Genomic DNA, 22,033 nt, shown 5'->3' on the forward strand with positions numbered 1-22,033 from the left:
AAACAGCGGTTGACATGCTTCGAAGTACGGTAATGGAATATTTAGATTTTTTTTGTCACGAATTGCGCCATGCGCACGACCCTGATTTACCATTTCGGATAGTGTCTGGGACGCATGAACAAAACGCCGCTATTCGGATATAACGATGGATTATTTTGGACCAAACCAACATTTGTTATTGAAGTAGCAGTCCTGGGAGTGCATTCTGACGAAGACAACAAAAGGTAATCAAACTTTTATAATAGTAAATCTGATATTGGTGAGTGCTAAACTATTTGAAAATCGGACATATCGAGTGCATAGAGGAGTTCTGTATCTATAATTCTTAAAATAATTGTTGTGCTTTTTGTGAACGTTTATCGTGAGTAATTTAGTAAATTGTTAGCAAATTCCCCGGAAGTTTGCGGGGGGTATGCTAGTTCTGAACATCACATGCTAATGTAAAAAGCTGGTTTTTGATATAAATATGAACTTGATTGAACAAAACATGCATGTATTGTATAACATAATGTCCTAGGTGTGTCATCTGATGAAGGTCATCAAAGGTTAGTGCTGCATTTAGCTGTCTTCTGGGTTTTTGTGACATTACATGCTAGCTTGAAAAATGGGTGTCTGATTATTTCTGGCTTGGTACTCTGCTGACATAATCTAATGTTTTGCTTTCGCTGTAAAGCCTTTTTGAAATCGGACAGTGTGGTTAGATAAAGGAGAGTCTTGTCTTTAAAATGCTGTGAAATAGTCATATGTTTGAAAAATTGAAGTTTTTGTATTTTTGAGGAATTTGTAATTCGCGCCACGCCTATCATTGGATATTGGAGCAGGTGTTCCGCTAGCGGAACGTCTAGATGTAAGAGGTTTTTAACATCATGTTACATCATTTCACAAATAGTTTCATCTTTACAAATTTATTTTACACAATAATTAGATGCAAGCCTCATAACTGACGAACCTATATAAACAGAGTTAGAGTAATGTGGCTGTATTGTCTTTCATGAGGTCACAAACATGAAACAAAATGGACCGGGTCGTAGCTGGCTTCTCCACCGACCGTTTACACATTCTCCAAAATAGGAATATTGTTAAATTCTCAAATTCTGGGATGTAGTAGAATTTGGCGGGAGAGTTCCTTTGTTTACTATGACACTCTCTCTCATACTGCATGGTCAGGGAGACAAGGAATTTATGATGTGGTTGTAAAGTCATAAAACTGCTTGTTCACATCTCTGCTAGCCAATTCACTGAAAGGGCTAGCGTCATGACACTGCTAATGACCTGTGTGAAAAGGTTGCTGTTCCTTTAACGGCGCCCCGTGTTCTAGGGTTGCCATGGTTTCAGTACACATGACGACAGCGCTACTTTGGCCACATAGGTCCGCTCTCCTGGGTTTAGCTCCCATCTTTCAAAACAAACCCACACACTATAATTATTCCTGCTACTGCTCGTAAGTATGCCGAACCAGAGAGAGAAAGCATTCCTGCATTTATGGAAAACAAACAGCAACATCAACAACACAAACATTTAAATGAGCCAAAATGGGGAGAACAGATGTTTCCAGGTTCTGCTTGGCCGTGGCTGAAAGTGGCACCACTAGGGACGGCTTCAACATTTCCTGCATCTGGGACCAGGCTGTGAGCGCTATTGACGCTCACCCTAAGACCACAGTTCCAGTGGTAAGACCTTGACACAGCGTGGTCAGTGTGTGCTAGCCACAGATGACGTCCATTCTTTGATGGTAACAAGGGTGCCACGAGCTGTTATAGTAATGGACCCCCACCATTAGCTCAATCATGGCACCACTCACTCATGGTGGTTTACTTTGTCGTACTTGAGATCACCAGGGGTAATGATATATCAGCCTCTGAGTCATGTTTTATTGTATTTTACCCCTTTTTATCCTCCCCAATTTCAATCTTGTCTCATCACTGCAACTCCCCAACAGCCTCGGGAGGCAAAGGTCGAGTCATGCGTCCTCCGAAACATGACCCGCCAAACCGCACTTCTTAATACCGGCCCGCTTAACCTGGAAGTAACCCGCACCTATGATTCAGAGAAAACACCATTCAACTGGAGACCGGGGTCAGCCTGCAGAAGCCCGGCTCGCCACAAGGAGTCACTAGAGCACGATGAGCCTAACCCTCCCCTAACCCGGACAACGCTGGGCCAATTGTGCGCCGCCCTATGGGACTCCCGATCACGGCCGGTTGTGATACAGCCTGGGATTGAACCCAGGTCTGTAGTGACGCAACTAGCACTGTGATGCAGTGTCTTAGACCGCTGCACCACTCGGGAGGCCCCCTGAGTCATGTTTTTGACATTAGCGAGTCACAGCGGGGCCTCACAGAGTGTCATAGTAGCGGGGAAAAAAATGTACAAGCTCAACGATGGGTGTCATGGCAACTAAAGTGCTAGCTAGCTTCTCTTTTACCCTTTGATATCAACCAAAAAAGATAGGGAGGACATATCAGACTCTGGCCTCAGACTTGATTACCCTAGTACCTGCACCAGCCTATAGTGCGGTAGATGAAAAAGTACTCGCATGTCACTTCACTTTAGTTCTTTGACTATCAGTGCTGAAAGCTATTCCCGAGCAATAAAAACAAAATGTTATTAATTAAGAGATGACAACAAGCAATTTCCTTTGTTCTCCCACGCAGGGGAGCTTGATCATAGAGCAAAGCCGTCCTGCTTAACTTCTCTAGACCGTGTAAGATAACAGAAGCCACTCTTAACTCAGCTTCCATTACTTGCGATTGCTCTTAGTGCCTGCAGGAGTCTGTATGGTTTGGCTTTCATTGCAGACCACTCATAAAATATTTAAGTTCAGAGGCTACCCACTGGGCACACACTAGTTCAATCAACGTTGTTTCCACGTCATTTCAACAAAATTACATTGAACCAACGTGGAATAGATGTTGAATTGACGTCTGTGCCCAGTGTGTAGCTATTCAGAGCTAAACATAGAGGCCACAAGTGTAATATTGTATTATTGTATTCTATGCCATTATATTCTATGCTATATTATATTACTTTCTGTGTAAGAGCGTTGGCCGCTGCTGACGAACAGTTGTAGACACAAAGTCCCATGACAACCCGTGAAGTGCTTATTTTGATATCGAATGAGATCATTATTTTTCTTTGAATATAATATAAGACAGCGATATTTCCCTAATCAAATTATCAATAGATGTGTTACTGTCTGCACTCTATATTGGGATGTGTGTTTGGGCCGATACACTGTTGTCTACAACAGGGCTAGGCAACCTTGGTCCTCGGTGGTCTCTCGGTGCGTTTGTTTATTCCACTTCTGCGTTCCACTTTTCACTGTTTAGCCCCGTCAGCCCGCTTACTCACCCTGCAGTGCCTCCTTGGCGCGGTCTAGCTCCTGCTCCTTCTGGGCCAGCTGCACGCGGAGCTCGGTGGCTGAGAGCACGTCGGCGGAGCAGCCTCCGTGGCCCTCCTCCAGGTCCTTACTCAACATGTCCTTCATCTGCCTCAGCAGGTGCACCTCCTCCTGAAGCTGGGCCACCTCCTCCCGCAACAAAACTATGGAGTGAGACAAGGAGAAAGAGAGAGGTTAGGGCTCTATTTGTTATGAAATGGTGGTACTCTAAACTGTACTGTTAAGTAGGGAGGGAGGGACAGAGCTAGTTAGTCCTGTACTGTAAAACAGATAGGAAGGAAGGAGAGAGCAGGGAAAGGAGCTAGGGAAAGAGATAGAGAGAGAGGTTAGGTCTCTATTTGGAATTTATGGTACTCTAAACTGTACTGTAACACAGAGAGAGGAGGGAGAGAGGGAGGGAAAGAGACAGAGTTTTAATATCACAGTTAGTTAGTTATTGGAATTAATGGTATCTCAGACTATTCCCCGCTGTTGTATAGCAACACATGGTAGGACGGAGAGATGAAAGGGGGACGGAATGAGAGAGAGTTTATGTTTGTTGTAAATATTACTGCAAACTGCTGCCCTTTTGCATGACTGTTAGCTGTTGAACAACAGAGAAATTCATATCATGCCAATGAAGGGCATAGCAAGAAAGGCCTCCACTGAAATCATCACAGAAATCAACAGGACAGAGATGGTTAAGTGACTGACAAAAAGCATACAGAAGAACAAAGGTTCAACTGTCATTATGTAGAGTATTTAGATAGATGCTTCTACATTCAAACAAACTGAGAACAAGACAGTTCTTCAGAAGGTGTGCTAAGATTAAACTCTGACCAATATGCAGCTAAAACATTGAATGATTTTCATACAAAGAAAAAAGTCCTACTTGGATTAACTGAGAATAATTTATAAAAAGGAATGAGTTGAGTCATTCTGCTCAGGAAAAGCTGGAGAAAACAGTTCATCCCCATCTCAACTGCCAAATATCAAAATCAGACTATTCTCATGTCCCAGCTCCAATATCCCAGTAGGAGACAGAAACGACGCAGTAATGAATGGGGAAATTGAGCAGAAACATAGGTCCAGTTACATACGGCTTGCTAAAGAGCGGAAACAAGCGTTTTCAGTGGAGTGCCAAGGTTAAGATGTGGCTCGACTAAAAATTATTGTGTGGTTCATTGCAGAGAGCTTACAATAGGATAATAATATTCAGATGTTGGGCTAACCTTATGCCTTATATGATGAAGAATCACAAATATCAGGATGCACATCCTCTGTAATAATCATTTGGCATTATTCCCTTTAGCAAAGCCATTCCATCTACAATTTACAAAGGGTTGCTCTATGAGTTCCACAAAAATTCAACATAATACACTCAGAAATCACACAGCGATGACATCCTTATCCATAACTAATGTCCTTATTAACTTCCACAGTGGCCAATCAAATCAAGACACTTTGGTTGTGTTTGTTGGCTTGATTGTTCCCACCCCCCATCACTCAAATGCCACTACGGTCATGTGATCTCTTTCCTGTGGTGGGTGGCGACCTTTCCCTGGAGCGTCCATCTCAACCCTGCTCATTAGTGCCCAGTAGGCACGTCGCCCGCAGCTTTCCTAGCAATCCCCTCTCAGAAACTTGCTTCTCAGCTACCTGGGCTGACTGGAGACCCCTCTAGTATGTTTCCTGTTTCAGCTGGGTCATGTTCATTAGGCACCAAACAGAGGAAAACAGACAAACACGGTGGGACTACCTGTATGTCTAATAAGAAACGCTCCTTTTTTGTTTTCAGTTGCAAAATGTTTCTGTTGCGTTCCCTAATGAACATGACCCTGCATTTGCAAAAACACCACAGCATTGGCTTTACCACCTCACAGAATGCAGCTTGTTACTCATCACTTTGGAAGAGTCTCTTCTCAGAATCTATAACAAAGCTTTCAGAGAATGTCAATGCTTTTGTGATACCTGCATCATGCTGTTATTCAGAACTTTCTGTACTTTCTATTTGTGTTCACTGACTGAAATGAACCTGTAAGTGGCTCCAGATAAGGGTGCCTGCTAAATAACTAAAATGTAATGTAAAAGGGTTATTAAGGGAGTGGTTGAATAAAATCACCGGCGTGGCAATGCGTGTCATTATGCTGAGGTGTAGTTAATGGAGCCGATAATAGACCCACATTTTGCAGAGCATCCCAAGCAGTAATACTTCATTGGGAGAGTGAGACCACAGGCCATTTTGGAAACACAAATTCACACGACATTTAGAATTTTAATACTTATTAAGTTAGCCTCTACTGATTGTGCTTGGGCAGCACATTAAGGAGTCATAAGGACGTTGCTGAGCACAGAATATTGGGTTTTATCTCGTCAACACACCACACAAATCATACAAAACAATTACAGGGCTGACTGAGGCAATGCTCACTTGGGTCGTATCCAATTGAAACTGATAAGTGCACATTCCCAGTGGAAGGCAAAGAAGTGTTCCTGAACTGTTCACTGTAAGAGTAGTGGGTTTGAAGTTTTTTATTTCACAGAGAAATTAACATGAAGGTCTACTACTGTATCTGTAATAACCTGGTGAACCAGATACACTTTGATTAGATGTTATGTCTCACACCGCAAAACTCTGGGTATCAGGTTGATTGAATAGCATCTTTAGCCTTACTATACTATTGCATCAAAGTTGTATGTTGACTTAGTCAGAGGGGATGAGAGAACTAAGTTCACACACCCCATTGAAAGAGACCTCCGGCAAGTACCCAAGCCATTTCTGATGTGTCTGTCTGTGAATACATTACATTGTAGTTAGCGAGAGTTGCAAGGAGAGTGGCACAACGGCCGATAAGCAATTCCTCCTCTGCCTCTCTGCAGGGGAGCGAAGCACTGAAACATTCCAGAATGAGAGGTGGTGGTGGCAGGGGAGGAAGATGGCAGCCTATTTGTCAGCGTTTATGCTTCCTTTGAGCTAGGGATGAGGCGAGCAAGCACCGCAGCTCTGCATGACAAATGACACCCAGAGTGAGTCTCCCGATAAGTGCAATCTCTCCTGCTCTCCTTCCTTTCCTCCTCAGGACTATCTGGTTACTCACCATCATTGAGGCTGCCTGTGTAGTGTGTACTAAGGGGCTGGGATTGCGCTGTGTAGCTACTGCTCTTTTGATTGAAGCAGAGTGGCACCCTCATGGCTATAGCCTTCACTGAGACGATAGTAAAATATGAACGCATACTCTATATGTGGATGGATGTGAGTTTATGAGACAAATACGGAGTCACACCTGTGAGCTCAATAAACAACTACTAGTGCAGTGAGCTGAATCACTAAGACAGAAATGGCCTTGTGAGCAAAATAAAAACCTGCATAATAAACAATGTGATCTATAATAACCCATGCAGTCATTCAGTTTGCACAGCTAATTAGTATTCAATCACTCTAGCAGCCCCACACGGATGTGACACGAAAGAACAGGGGCGTCATTGTGTCACTGACTCGCTGTTGATGCCTCGAGTGAAGAGAAGTGTTTACGCTTCTCCCCACTCAACATTGAAAAGCAAATCATCCACACAATCCCTTCGAACAGGCTTTCTCACTGATCGAGACCACTATTAGCGTCATCAAAAACTCTTTCAAATTCACAGGAAGAATAGTAGCCTAGCTAGCTTAGCCCCTTTGGTGTCAATTCTTCACATGGACGTCAATAATGTACAACAATGCAAGGTTTTTGACTGTCAGACCTGTGAGTCCACAGAATGTGAGAGGTGTGTGATAGACGGTGGATGAAGTTGGTACGATACTGAAGATAAAGCAGTAGCAGTGTTCGTTTGCTGTGGAGCAGCACTGTTAGCGACGGTGGGCTACATGCAAGGGAATGAGAGGAATCCGTCAGGGCTGTACACTCTCTCCTCGGGGTTTTGAGGAGTAATGAATCTTCCACTAGCCGAGCCTTCACCGCCACCTGTTCCCCACTGGCTAATACATCCAACTCATTTGTGCTAGCTAGCACACCTGCCAAGTGGCAGCTAGCAGCTATCTCACAAGCCAAACAGGGGCTTGCTTAGCATAGCCACAAACCTTGAGGTAGCACCTGACTCCAGCCAGTTTGAAATTAACTGCTGAAGTGGACCTAGTACACTTGTCAAATGGAACGAACTCAACTGCCTCACTTCAACTAGTACACCTGACTGCAAGAAGCTCATCGGCCAAACCATGACTTAACTACAAATTTGCACTTTCAAAATGATCAAGCTTGCATATCATACTTGAGCTAGCACATTCATCAACTTGTGGCCAGCACCCAACCATGACTCCAAGATTGATTGAAACTTGCTCTTATACAGTCAGTATATAAGCTACTAGGTCTACAACCAAAACAGTGCTATGTGATATTTTGTGTCAATCAATGCCCACAGCACATTCATGGTAACTTTAAAGTGCATTATACAAATTCAAATCATTCGGGTGTAAATGTTTTTCTTTGACCAACATCTTATATCATTCTGAGGTTTCAAAGGGACACAATTGAGGCTAATGACCAATGAAATTTTGCTGCTTGCTTGAAACTGTGAAATATGTGCATGCATTAACACCCCTCCATCCACTCCTCTCCAATTCACCAACCAAATCTGCTTCTACTTATCGTGATTCATAGAAACAGTAAATAAGATATGTCCATGTAAATGACTGTTTAAACGAGTCTATTTGCATAATGGCAGCCATCCTTCAGTTGCTATGCAATGGGATCAGTAAATTATGGGGCTGATGTAGCTATCCCCGGTGTCTCTGAAGCACTGATGGAGAGATAAACATGACTCTCGCAGTATATCAGACAGTAGTAACAAGTACGTGTCAGCTATAAGATGGAGGATAGTCAGGGCTGACAAGACACCAGCTATAAAAACCAAAACATCAGCACCTCTGTGGGAATTCTGAATCAGCTAGCCCTTTCCTGGTATGGAAAAACATGGATATAGTGATATAAGAAGATAATGCAAATATCACTTCTACACAACTACACTTCTCTTGCCTGCCTATCCAAACTCCTTGTTCCGGCTAACAAAATGCTACGCCACGACTGCGGATGCTAGTTTATTATCCGCAGAAGATCTGAGTACCTACCCAACGTTTTCCAGAACGTAAACACATTCGAACTGTTCTGATTAGTCCCAGAAACAGATGGGTTGGGCCAGAGCCGGGAACATGTGGGTAAAGCAGCATTTAAAAAAATACTGCTACTCTGAATGGTTAGAGATGATCCAATCACTGATTAATTTGTTTTGAACAACCCCCTCATTTTGACGTCACCACAAACAACTTCAACGATGGCAATCTCAGACTGAAGTATGTAGCGAACATAAAGCAGCGGAAGAATTCAGTTTGAGTCGTCAGGCAAACACTGTTCACTACACTTCTACACATCTTCAGCCTTCCCTGTAGCTCAGTTGGTAGAGCATGGTGTTTGCAACGTGAATTGTTTGCAATGCCAGGGTTGTGGGTTCAATTCCCATGGGGGGCCATGTATGAAATGTATGCATTCACTACTGTAAGCCACTCTGGATAAGAGCGTCTGCTAAATGACTAAAATGTAATCTTCACATACCAGTAAGCTTACCTCAATGCCACATTGTCTCTATCAAGGCTCTAGTTCATCGTGTGGCTAAACAAACATTAATTCTATGAAAATGTAAGCATCAAGCTTCAAATTTTCCTGCACCCCTTTAAGTCTCTATCATTGGTTAACAACAAACAATTGGGAGAGAGAGTTAACAGTTTGCCTGTATACTACCTTAAATCATTGCAATGAGTATCTCATTCTGCTGCACCTCAGACTGTTGTGCACTCCTTTCTCTGGGTTTTCTGTGATTAGCTTTCTTTCCCTTTACCTCTCTCTCCTCTTCCTCTCTCTTCCAATAGAAACCTTGGAGATTCTCGAACCTTACCCGTGTGTCTGAACGGTCTGGCAATCTGTCAGAAGGCTGAAAAGATTTGGCACGGACCCCCTATCCTGTTGCCTAGTTACTTTACCCCTACAGTACCTTCACACCCTTTAGTTTTTCAACATATTGTTGAAACGATCTACACAAAATACTCTAATGTCAAAGTGGAAAAAAATCTCACATTTGTAAAAAAAAATATGAAAAAGAAAACACTAATATATGTTGATTAGATAAGTATTCAACCCTGTGCATCAATACATGTTAGAATCACTTTTGGCAGCGATTACACATGTGTCTTTCTGGGTAAGTCTAAGAACTTTTCACACTTGGATTGTACAATATGTGCACATCATTCTTTTTAAAATTCTTCAAGATCTGTCAAGTTGGTTGTTGATCATGGCTAGACAGTCATTCAAGCCGATTTAAGTCAAAATTGTAACTAGGCCACTCATGAACATTCAATGTTGTCTTGCTAAGCTATTCCAGTGTATATTTGGCCTTGTGTTTAGGTTATTGTCCTGCCGAAAGGTAAATTGGTCTCCCAATGTCTGTTGGAAAGCAGACAACCAGGTTTTCCTCTAGGATTTTGCCTGTGCTTGGCTCAATTCTGTTTCTTTTTATCATAAAACTCCCTTGCCGATGGCAAGCATACCCATAACATGATGCAGCCACCACCATGCTTGAAAATATGAAGAGTGGTACTCACAGATGGGTTGTGTTGGATTTGCAATTTTTTGCAGTTTTACTTTAGTGCCTTGGATAATATTTTTTTTGCTGTACAAGCTTCCTTCTTTTCACTCTGTCATTTAGGTTAGTATTGTGGAGTAACTACAATGTTGTTGATCCATCCTCAGTTTTCTCCAATCACAGCCATTCAACTCTGTAACAGTTTAAAACAGTCACTTTATGATGAAATCCCTGAGCGGTTTTCCTTCCTCTCTGGAAACTGAGTTAGGAAGGATGCCTGTACCTTTGTAGTGACTGGATGTATTCAAAGTGTAATTAATAACTTCACCATGCTCAAAGGCATATTCAATGTCTGTTTTTTGTGAAAAAAATGTTTTTACCCATCTACCAATAGGTGCCCTTTTTTGCGAGGCAATGGAAAACCTCCCTGGTCTTTGTGGTTGAATCTGTGTTTGAAATTCACTGCTTGACTGAGGAACCTTCCAGATAAATGTATGTGTGGGGTACAGAGATGAGGTACTGTAGTCATAAAAAAATCATGTTAAACACTATTATTTCACACAGAGACCATGCAACTTATTATGACTTAAGCAAATTTGTACTCCTGAACTTATTTAGGCTTGCTATAATAAATGGGTTGAGTACTTAGTTACTCAAGACATTTCAGGTTTTGCTTTTTAATTACATTTGTAAAAAATTAGAAAAACATAATTCGACTTTGATATTATCGGGTATTGTTTGTAAGTCAGTGACAAAAAAGTCAGGCTTTAACGCAACAAAATGTGGAAAAAAGGGTGTGAATACTTTCTCGAGGCACTGTATCTACATAAATGACCTCATAAAACTGCTCATCAACACGGTACTGGTACCCTGTGTATATAGCCAAGTTATTGTTACTCATTGTGCATTTATTCCTCGTGTTATAATTGTTTTGTATAATTTTTTGATTTTATCTCTGCATTGTTGGGGAGGGCCTGTAAGTAAGCATTTCCCTGTTAGTCTACACCTGTTGTTTACGAAGCATGTGACAAATAACATCTTACTTGATTTGATTTGTCAATGTCTGGCGGCCACGAGGCTGCTGAAATTGGACTTGGCTGGAATGGAAACTGAGGTCTAAATTGATAGGGAATGACAGCAACTGTCTAGAGGGGGGTGCATTTTTTGATTGTTTTCCCCTCTTCAGACTGAGTGAAAGAGGGAGATGGGGAGGGGGGTTCAATTGGGGAGACAAAATCAATTAATGTGCTCCATGTCCCTGTAGAGTTCTCGTTCTGCTGACTCATTGAGTGGGGAACGAGATGCTAAGGTGTAGCAGAGTGGAAATTCCATCCCAATCTGGGTGCAACCTCACAACCCCTTTGCACACCAACACAATGCCACTCAAGAAGCATCATCAATACCTCTGAGACCAGAAAAGCCTTTTGTGGCTCTGGTGCAATGGTACTTATAGGTCTCAAGGTGACGTCACTGCACAATAGCTATCAGACACCTAGTTAACTTTGAATGGGGTGTGGTAGTAGGTGCCAGGAACTGCAACGCTGCTGTGTTTTTCACACGCAACAGCTTCCTGTGTGTGGGGGGGTGTAACTCAATATTAGGAAGGTGTTCTTAATGTTTGGTACACGCAGTGTAGGTCCTTGAAAGCTTTTCTGAACAGCTCAGTCTTTAGCTGTGCCTTAAACGAGGCCAGTCGCTGTACTCAACTTGAGTGGATTGAGTCACTGATGTGATCTTCCTTTCTGGTCTTGCGCCCCTTCGGGCTAGTGTGGTGGAGGAGATCTTCGTGGGCTATGCTCAGCCATGTCTCAGGGTAGTAAGTTGGTGGTCTGTTGATATCCCTCTAGTGGTGTGGGGGCTGTGCTTTGGCAAACTGGGTGAGATTATATCCTGCCTGGTTGGCCTTGTCCGGGGGTATCGTCGGACAGGGCCACAGTGTCCCCCGACCCCCCACAGCATCTATGCTGCAATAGTCTATGTGGGCTAGGGCCAGTCTGTCCTACCTGGTGAAATTATCCTGTCTTAACTGGTGTCCTGTGTGTGATCTTATTCTCCCATCTCTCCCACCCCCCCGTTTCAACTGTTCTGCCTGGGGCTATGGAACCTGTTCACCGGACCTACTGTTTCCCTCCCTCCCTCCGAATGCTCGGCTATGAAAAGCCAACTGACATTTACTCCTGAGGTGCTGGCCTGTTGCACCCTCTATAACATGGGTGGGCAACTCCAGTCCTCGAGGGTCTGATTGGTGTCACACTTTTTCTCCATTCCTAGCAAACACAGCTGATTAATCAAATTGCATTCTAAGCTGAAGATCATGATTAGGTGATTATTGGAGTCAGGTGTGTTAGCTGGGGCTGGGGCAAAACTGTGACACCAATCAGGCCCTCGCGGACTGGAATTTCCCACCCCTGCTCTACAACCACTGTGATTATTATTTGACCCTGCTGGTCACCTATGAATGTTTGAACATCATGAAGAACGATCTGGGCTTAATGGCCATGTACTCTGATAATCTCAACCTGGCACAGCTAGAAGAGGACTGGCCACCCCTCAAAGCCTGGTTCCTCTAGGTTTCTTCCTAGGTTCCTGCCTTCGTAGGGAATTTTTCCTAGCCACCGTTGCTAGCCAGCATTGCTTGATCATTGAGGTTTTAGGCTGGGTTTCTGTATAAACACTTTGTGACATCGGCTGATGTAAAAAGGGCTATATAAATACATTTGATTTGATTTGCAGCCCTGACAGCGATTGTAAGTGTGTTCCACAGCCAAGGAGCTGCACAACTGAAAGCCCTGTCACCCAGGGCTGCTGAAAGTAGATGGACCTGGAGGAGTGAAGGTTGCGTGTGGGGCAACAGGGTAGGATAAGGTCAGACAGATACATGTGTTCTGAGTTCTGGATAGCTTGGTAGGTGTGAACCAGGATTTTAAAGTCAATGCATGAGAATATGGTGAGCCAGTGAAGGTTGAACAACACTGGAGTGATGTGCTCGCGGGGTGAGGTGTGAGTGAGGACACAGTTCTGGGAATATTGTAGCCTTCTTAGGCACTTGGCAGATGCACCAACAAACAGGGCATCACAATAGTCCAGACGGTATGAGATAAATGAGTGGATGAGTCGCTCAGTTGTAGGCTGTGGCAGCATGTGTCATAACCTGGCAATGTTCCATTGATTTAATTTAATTTTTTTTAAACTTTGGTCACACTTTGAAGCGGGCTTCAAACGAGAGTGACTGTCAAATATCAAATCAAACTTTATTTGTCACATGCGCCAAATACAACCTTACCGTGAAATGCTTATTTACAAGTCCTTAAAGAGCAATGCAGTTCAAGAAGAGTTTTATATATATATATATATACACCAAATAAACTAAAGTAAAAAATAATAAAAACTAACAAAATAAAATAACGAGGCTATATACAGGGGGTACCGAGCCAATGTGTGGGGATACAGGTTAGTCGAGGTAATTGGTACATGTAGGTAGGGGTAAAGTGACTATGCATAGATAATAAACAGCGAGTAGCAGCAGAGTAAAAACAAATGTAATTAGTCCAGGTGGCCATTTGATACATTTTTCAGTAGTCTTATGGCTTGGGGGTAGAAACTGTTAAGGTGCCTTTTGGTCCTAGACTTGACACTCCGGTACCGCTTGCCGTACGCTAGCAGAGAGAACAGTCTATGACTCCTCTGACACCGCCTATTATATAGGTCCTGGATGGCAGGAAGCTTGACCCCAGTGATGTACTGGGCCGTACGTACTAACCTCTTACTGTCAGATACCGAGCAGTTGCCATACCAGGCGGTGATGCAACTGGTCAGAATGCTCTCGATGGTGCAGCTGTAGAACTTTTTGAGGATCTGTGGACCCATGCCAAACCTTTTCAGTCTCCTGAGGGGGAATAGGTTTTGATGTGAGGGGCCCCTGAGGGGCCCCAGCGTTGAGGGTCAGCGTGGCAGACGTGTTGTTGCCTATCCTTACCACCTGGGGGTGGCCCGTCAGGAAGTCCAGGATCCAGTTGCAGAGGGATGTGTTTAGTCCCAGGGTCCTTAGCTTAGTGATGAGCTTTGTGGGTACTATGGTGTTGAACACTGAGCTGTAGTCAATGAACAGCATTAACACATAGGTGCTCCTTTTTTCCAGGTGGGAAAGGGCAGTGTGGAGTGCGATTGAGATTGCATCATCTGTGGATCTGTTGGGGTGGAATATGATTTGGAATGGGTCTACGCTACGCGGGATGATGCTGTTGATGTGAGCCATGACCAGCCTTTCAATGCAATTCATGGCTAGCGACATGAGTGCTACGGAGTGGTAATCATTTAGGCAGGTTACCTTCGCTTCCTTGGGCACAGGGACTATGGTGGTCTACTTGAAACATGTAGGTATTACAGACTCGGTCAGGGAGAGGTTGAAAATGTCAGTGAAAACAACGTGCATGCTTTGAGTAAACGTCCTGGTAATCCGTCTGGCCCGCGGCTTTGTGAATGTTAACCTGTTTAAAGGTCTTGCTCACATTGGCTACCGAAAGCGTTATCACACAGTAGTCTGGGACAGCTGGTTCTCTCATGCATGCTTCAGTTTTGCTTGCCTCGAAGCGAGCATAAAAGGCATTTAGCTCGTCTGGTAGGCTCGCTTCACTGGGCAGCTTGCGGCTGGATTTCCCTTTGTAGTTCGTAATAGTTTTCCTCTGGTTGCAGATGTGACATGTTGGTAGAAATGAGGTCAAATGGATTTAAGTTAACCTGCATTAACTTCTTAAAGTGTAGGGGGCAGTATTTTCACGGCCGGATGAAAAATGTACCCAAATTAAACTGGTTACTACTCTGGCCCAGAAACTAGAATATGCATATTATTAGTAGATTTGGATAGAAAACACTCTGAAGTTTCTAACACTGTTTGAATGGTGTCTGTGAGTATAACAGAACTCATATGGCAGGCAAAAACCTGAGAAAAATTCAACCAGGAAGTGGGAGATCTGAGATTTGTAGTTCTTCTTTCTAATCCCTATCGAAACTACAGTGTCTGTGGGGTCACGTTGCACTTCCTAAGGCTTCCATTGGCTGTCAAAAGCATTCGGAAAGTTTTTTCATCGTTGTCCTGTAACCGGGCAGAGAATAGTAGCTCAGTCAATGAGTGGACTGCCTGGGGACAAAGGGATTGGTAATGCGCGATCCCGCGAGCGCACCTTTCCTTAGTTTTCTTCTGGAATGAATACGCTATTGTCCGGTTGGAATATTATCACATTTTTACGTTAAAAATACCATAAAGATTGATCATAAACAATGTTTGACATGCTTCTAAGAACGGTAATGGAACATTATGACTTGTTGTGTCTCGAATTGCGCTCGCGCGTTATGCCTTTGGATAGTGACCTGAACGCACGAACAAAACAGAGGTATTTGGACATAAATATGGATTATTTCGAACAAAAACAACATTTCTTGTGGAAGTAGCAGTCCTGGGAGTGCATTCTGACGAACATCAGCAAAGAGAATATTTATAATACTAATTCTGAGTTTAGGTGACCCCAGAACTTGACGGGTGTCTGTATAGTTTGCTTTGATGGCGATTATGTACTCAGAATATTGAAAAATGTGCATTCGCCGAAAAGCTTTTTAAAATCTGACACAGCGCATAAAGGAGTACTGTATCTATAATTCTTAAAATAATTGTTATGTATTTTGTCAACGTTTATGATGAGTATTTTTGTAAATTGATGTGCTCATTCACCGGAAGTTTTAGTGGGAAACATTTTCTGAACATCACGCGCCAAGGTAAAATGCTGTATTTTGGATATAAATATGAACTTTATCGAACAAAACATACATGTATTGTGTAACATGATGTCCTAGGAGTGTCATCTGATGAAGATCGTCAAAGGTTAGTGCTTAATTTAGCTGTGTTTTGGGTTATTGTGCCATATCTCCTTGCTTGGAAAATGGCTGTGTCGTTATTTTTGTCTATGTACTCTCCTAACATAATCTAATGTTTTGCTTTCGCTGTAAAGCCTTTTTGAACTCAGACAATGTGGTTACATTAAGGAGAAGTGTATCTTTAAAATGGTGTTAAATAGTTGTATGTTTGAGAAATTGAAATTATGATATTTTTGCTGTTTTGTATTTCGCGCCATACTATTTCACTGGCTGTTGAATAGTGTGGAACGGCCACGTCCCACCTTGCCCAGAGAAGTTAAAGTCCCCGACCACTAGGAGCACCGCTTCTGGATGAGCATTTTCTTGTTTGCTTATGGTCTTATACAGCTTGTTGAGTGAGGTCTTAGTGCCACCATCGGTTTGTGGTGGTAAATAGACGGCTACAAATAACATAGATGACAACTCTCTTGGTAGATAGTGTGGTCTACAGCTTATCATAAAGTACTCCACCTCAGATGAGCAACACCTCGAGAGTTCTTTAATATTAGACATCACGCACCAGCTGTTATTGACAAATAGACACACCCCTTGCCCCTCATGTTACCAGATGTAGCTTCTCTGTCCTGTCGATGCATGGAAAATTCCGCCAGCTTTATATTATCCGTGTCGTCGTTCAGCAACATCTCGGTGAAACATAAGATATTACAGTTTTTAATGTCCCGTTGGTAGGATAGTCTTGATCACATATCGGCCATTTTGTATTCCAATGATTGCACGTTGGCCAATAGAACAGATGGTATTGGAGGTTTACTCTCTTGCCAACAAATTCTCAGATGGGAGCCTGACCTGCTCCTCCTTTTTCACTGTCTTTTCTTCACGCAAATGACGGGATTTGGGCCCGTTCCCGAGAAAACCTTTGCGTCAGGTTGCGAGGATTGCCAGGTTACGCACCCCACTGGAGGGGAGGACCTTGACACCATCAATATTGAGGCTGTAGCAGCTGATGTTGTTAATAAGGATCGGTCTCTTTTATTCAATTTTCGCCTAAAATTACATACACAAATCTAACTGCCTGTAGCTCAGGATCTGAAGAAAGGATATGCATATTCTTGATACCATTTGAAAGGAAACACTTCGAAGTTTGTGGAAATGTGAAATTAATGTTAGAGAATATAACACATTAGATCTGGTAAAAGATCATGAGAAAAAATAGTTTTTCTTTGTATTATCTTTGAAATGCAAGAGAAAGGCTATAATGTACTATTCCAGGTTAGGCACAATTTAGATTTTGGCCACTAGATGGCAGCAGTGTATGTGTAAAGGTTTAGACTGATTCAGTGAACCATCGCATTTCTGTTAAAAATGTATCAAGATTGCCCAAATGTGTCTAATTGGTTTATTAATACATTTTCAAGTTCATAACTGTGCACTGTGTTCAAACAATAGCATGGTATTATTTCACTGTAATAGCTACACTAAATTGGACAATGCAGCTAGATTAACAAGAATGTAAGCTTTCTGCCCATATCAGAAATGTCTATGTCCTGGGAAATGTTCTTGTTACTTACAATGTCATGCTAATCACATCAGCCTATGTTAGCTCACTCCGTCCCGCGTTGGTGGGACCGATCCTGTAGAGGTTAATAATGGAGCGATTGCCTATCAGGAAGACCACTGTCTTTTTCTAGTTTATCTGCAGGAAACTCAGCTTCATCCACGCTTTGAAGTCCTGCAGGCAACTGACCAGGAGTGCATTGGCAGTGTCAGTGTTTGTGGAGACATACAGCTGAGTGTCGTCAGCATAAAGGTAAAAGCCCAGTCTGTGTTCCCTCAAGATGTTTCCCAGTGGTAGCATGTAGATACAAAACAGTAGTGGTCCTAGGCCCGAGCCTTGAGAGGACCCCAAGGCAGACCACCCCTGTGTCTGACCTACTAGGGCTGAGAGCTACAAACTAGGAGCAATCAGTGCGATAAGTCCAGGACAGTGTCTGACAGGCCGAGGAGCTTCTCCATGCAGTGGCTGTGCCAAATGCTATGCTGAGGTCCAGCAGTATGAGGATGCTGGCAGCCCCAGATTTGGCATTAATGAGGAAGTCATTGGTGACCCTTACCAAGGCATTCTCTGTGCTGTGTCTATCCAGGCTTTTTAAGTACGGGTGTGACTGCGGTCAGTTTGAGTTGAGGGACACATCAAGTGGTGAGAGACTTGTTGATGATTTCCGTGAAGAAAGATTCCAGAGCAGGGAAGCAGGTCTTGACTCAGGAGGTGGGGATAGAGTCAAGTGAGCAAGTGGTGGGGCCTAATTGTCCGAACCAGGTGGTTACATCAGCTGCAGTGACTGTGGTGAAGGTGCGGGACCGTAGTACTGGGCAGATCACCTACAGGGGCTGGAGAGGACAGGATAGTGTTATTGATGTTTTCAATGTTGCGTTGGAAGAAGCAAAGGTATTGATTGCACCTTTCTGGGGAGGTTGAGGTTGCCGAGTTGTTCACGAGTTGAGGGAGCTTGCTCACAGTAGAGAACAGCACCCGGAAGTTACCACTGCCATTGCTGATCAGTTAGGAGTAATAAGATGTCCGAGCTGCATTTAAGGGCTCTTTGTGGTCTTTCTTATGTTTGTCATACATCTGCACATGTACTGTTAGCTTAGTCTTTTTATACTGTCGTTCTAGACAACGGCCAGTTGATTTGCGAGAGAGTAGCTCAGTGTATCAGGGAGAAGATTTGTCGAAAGACACCAGGCAGGTTTTCAAAGGAGCAACTTCATCCAGTGTGGAGGCCAAGGCAGTGTTGTATTGAGCCACAGAGTCAGTAACAGGCAGGTTGGAGATGGATTCAGTAAGCTGGGTTGTGTTTATAGTTTTGAGACTCCTTAAATGAATGGGGTGTTTCTAGGGCTGAGTTGGGTACAGGAATAACTAGGATGAAGGTGATGAATTTGTGGTTGGACAGCCCTGACTCATTTCCATCCAGTTTGGCCAGATCCACCCCTGTAGTACAGATCAGGTCCAGAGTATGGTCTTTGTTGTGGGTGGAAAAGTCTACATGCTGTTGGAGTCCAAAGTTGGAGTCCAGGACATCAGCCAGGAGAGTAGAGAGTGCAGTCAGGGGAGTCGACATGTATGTTGAAATCACCAAGCACTAGCATAGCAGGGCACAAGGGGCTCAGGTGTATTGGTAGCTCAGATAGTTTAGAAAGAAGGTCAGAGTAGAGCTTAGGAGGCCAATAAATCAGCACAGCTAGTACTGATGCATTTGGTTCTAACAACCAGTAGTTCAGTTTAGTCACAAGTACTTCCCTTCTCTTATCATGGCATCCCCTTTGACCAAAGCAAGTCTATATAAATTGACAGGCCCGGATTAAGAAATCATCGGCCCCGGGGATGTGTTGTTTTAATACCACACAAATGACCGAAATGAGTGGCTACTTTAACACTGACAAACTGAGATGAATCTCTTCTTGAATTCAAACAAACAATAGCCCAGGCCAATGAAGCAACACACAGATTGTACAATATTAGTAGACAATGTATATACAGGATATACAGTGCACTCGGATAGTATTCAGACCCATTCACTTTTCCACATTGTTACATTACAATCTTATTCTAAAATTGATTAAATAACACATAAATCTACACACTATAACCCATAACGACAAAGTGAAAACAGGTTTTTAGAAGAAAAAAATGAAATAACGTATTTACATAGGTATTCAGACCCTTTGCTATGAGATTCAAAATTGAGCTCAAGTGCAAACATTCTGTTTCCATTGATCATCCTTGAGATGTTTCTATAAGTTGATTGGAGTCCACCTGTGGTAAATTCAATTGATTAGACATGATTTGGAAAGGCACACACCTGTCTATATAAGGTCCCACAGTTGATATTGCATGTCAGAGCAAAAACCAAGCCATGAGGTCGAAGGAATTTTCAGTAGAGCTCAGAGACAGGATTGTGTCGAGGCACAGATCTGGGGAAGGGTACCAAAATATTTCTGCAGCATCGAAGGTCCCCAAGAACACAGGGGCCTCAATCATTCTTAAATGGAAAAAGATTGGAACCACTAAGACTCTTCCTAGAGCTGGTCGCCCAGCCAAACTGAGAAATCGAGAGAAAAGAGCCATGGTCAGGGAGGTGACCAAGAACCCGATGGTCACTTTGACAGAGCTCCAGAGTTCCTCTGTGGAGATGGGAGAACATTCCAGAAGGACAACCATCTCTGCAGCACTCTACACATCAAGCCTTTATGGTAGAGTGGCCAGACAGAACCCACTCCTCAGTAAAAGGCACATGACAGCCCACTTGGAGTTTGCCAAAAGGACCAAAGTGGAAATAAGCTTTTCAGCTTTAATGTGTTATCCTTGATGATTTTCTTAATTGTATGTGGAGGTGTCACCGGCTGGAGCGCCCTTATGTATTTAAAAGAATTGTCTCAAAAATTGGATCAATCAATCAACCTAAAGGACTCTCAGACCATGAAATACAAGATTCACTGGTCTGATGAATCCAAGATTGAACTCTTCAGCCTGAATGCCAAGCTTCACGTCTGAAGGAAACCAGGCACCACTCATCACCTGGCCAATAAGTATGGTTGTGGCAGCATCATGTTGTGGGGAGGTTTTTTAGCAGCAGGGACTGGGAAACTAGTCAGAATCAGGGGAAAGATGAACGGAGAAAAGAACAGAGAGATCTTTGATAAAAACCTGCTCCAGAGCGCTCAGAAATCAGACTGGGGCAAAGGTTCACCTTCCAACAGGACAATGACCCTAAGCACACAGCCAAGACAATGCAAGTGTTGCTTCGGACAAGTCTCTAACAAAATGTGGAAAAAGTCAAAGGGTATGAATACTTTCCGAATGCACTGTATACAGTACCAGTCAAAAGTTTGGACACACCTACTCACTCAAGGGGTTTTCTATATTTTTACATTGTAGAATAATGGTGAAGACATCAAAACTATGAAATAACACATATGGAATCATGTGTTAAAAAAAAAAAAGAAAGAAATGTTAACCTGTTAGGGCTAGGGGGCAGTATTTACACCGCCTGATGAAAAACGTACCCGATTTAATCTGGTTACCACTCCTACTCAGTAACTAGAATATGCATATACTTATTACATATGGATAGAAAACACCCTAAAGTTTCTAAAACTGTTTGAATGGTGTCTGTGAGTATAACAGAACTCAAATGGCAGGTCAAAACCTGAGAGATTCCTTTACAGGAAGTGGCCTGTCTGACCATTTCTGGAACTTCTTTGCCATCTCTATCTTTTACTAAGGATCTCTGCTCTAACGTGACACTTCCTACGTCGTCCATAGGCGCTCAGAGCCCGGGAAAAACCTGAATGTCGTCATCCCAGCCCCAGGCTGAAACACATTATCGCCTTTCTCAAGTGGCCGATCAAGGGACTCTGGGCTTAGGCGCGTGACCTGGCCGCCCCCGTCTTTGTGATTTTTTCCTCTGTTTGCCGAAAAGGAGATTCCCGGTCGGAATATTATCGCTTTTCTACGAGAAAAATGGCATAAAAATTGATTTTAAACAGTGGTTGACATGCTTCGAAGTACGGTGATGGAATATTTAGATTTTTTTTGTCACGAATTGCACCATGCGCACGACCCTTATTTACCATTTCGGATAGTGTCTGGAACGCACGAACAAAACGCCGTTATTTGGATATAACTATGGATTATTTTGGACCAAACCAACATTTGTTATTGAAGTAGCAGTCCTGGGAGTGCATTCTGACGAAGACAACAAAAGGTAATCAAACTTTTATAATAGTAAATATGATTATGGTGAGTGCTAAACTTGCCGGGTGTTTAAATAGCTAGCCCGTGATGCCTGGGCTATGTACTTAGAATATTGCAAAATGTGCTTTCACCAAAAAGCTATTTTAAAATCGGACATATCGAGTGCATAGAGGAGGTCTGTATCTATAATTCTTAAAATAATTGTTATGCTTTTTGTGAACGTTTATCGTGAGTAATTTAGTAAAATGTTAGCGAATTCCCCGGAAGTTTGCGGGGGGTATGCTAGTTCTGAACGTCACATGCTAATGTAAAAAGCTGGTTTTTGATATAAATATGAACTTGATTGAACAAAACATGCATGTATTGTATAACATAATGTCCTAGGGTTGTCATCTGATGAA

At 42.9% G+C, this 22,033-nt stretch overlaps 1 protein-coding gene across 4 annotated transcripts in view; it reads right to left on the reverse strand.

Moving 5' to 3' along the window:
- LOC106572161 (kazrin) overlaps positions 1 to 22,033 on the reverse strand; it is a 229,862-nt gene that overhangs the window by 41,042 nt on the left and 166,787 nt on the right. For all 4 annotated transcript variants that reach the window (XM_014146069.3, XM_014146067.3, XM_014146071.3 and 1 more), the window contains one exon: positions 3,352 to 3,543. In XM_014146069.3, coding sequence (XP_014001544.1) covers positions 3,352 to 3,543 — 192 coding nt within the window. The remainder of the gene's footprint in view (positions 1 to 3,351; positions 3,544 to 22,033) is intronic.

Source organism: Salmo salar, chromosome 15 (genome assembly GCF_965601325.2).
Source record: "Salmo salar chromosome 15, fSalSal1, whole genome shotgun sequence".
NCBI lineage: Eukaryota > Metazoa > Chordata > Actinopteri > Salmoniformes > Salmonidae > Salmo > Salmo salar.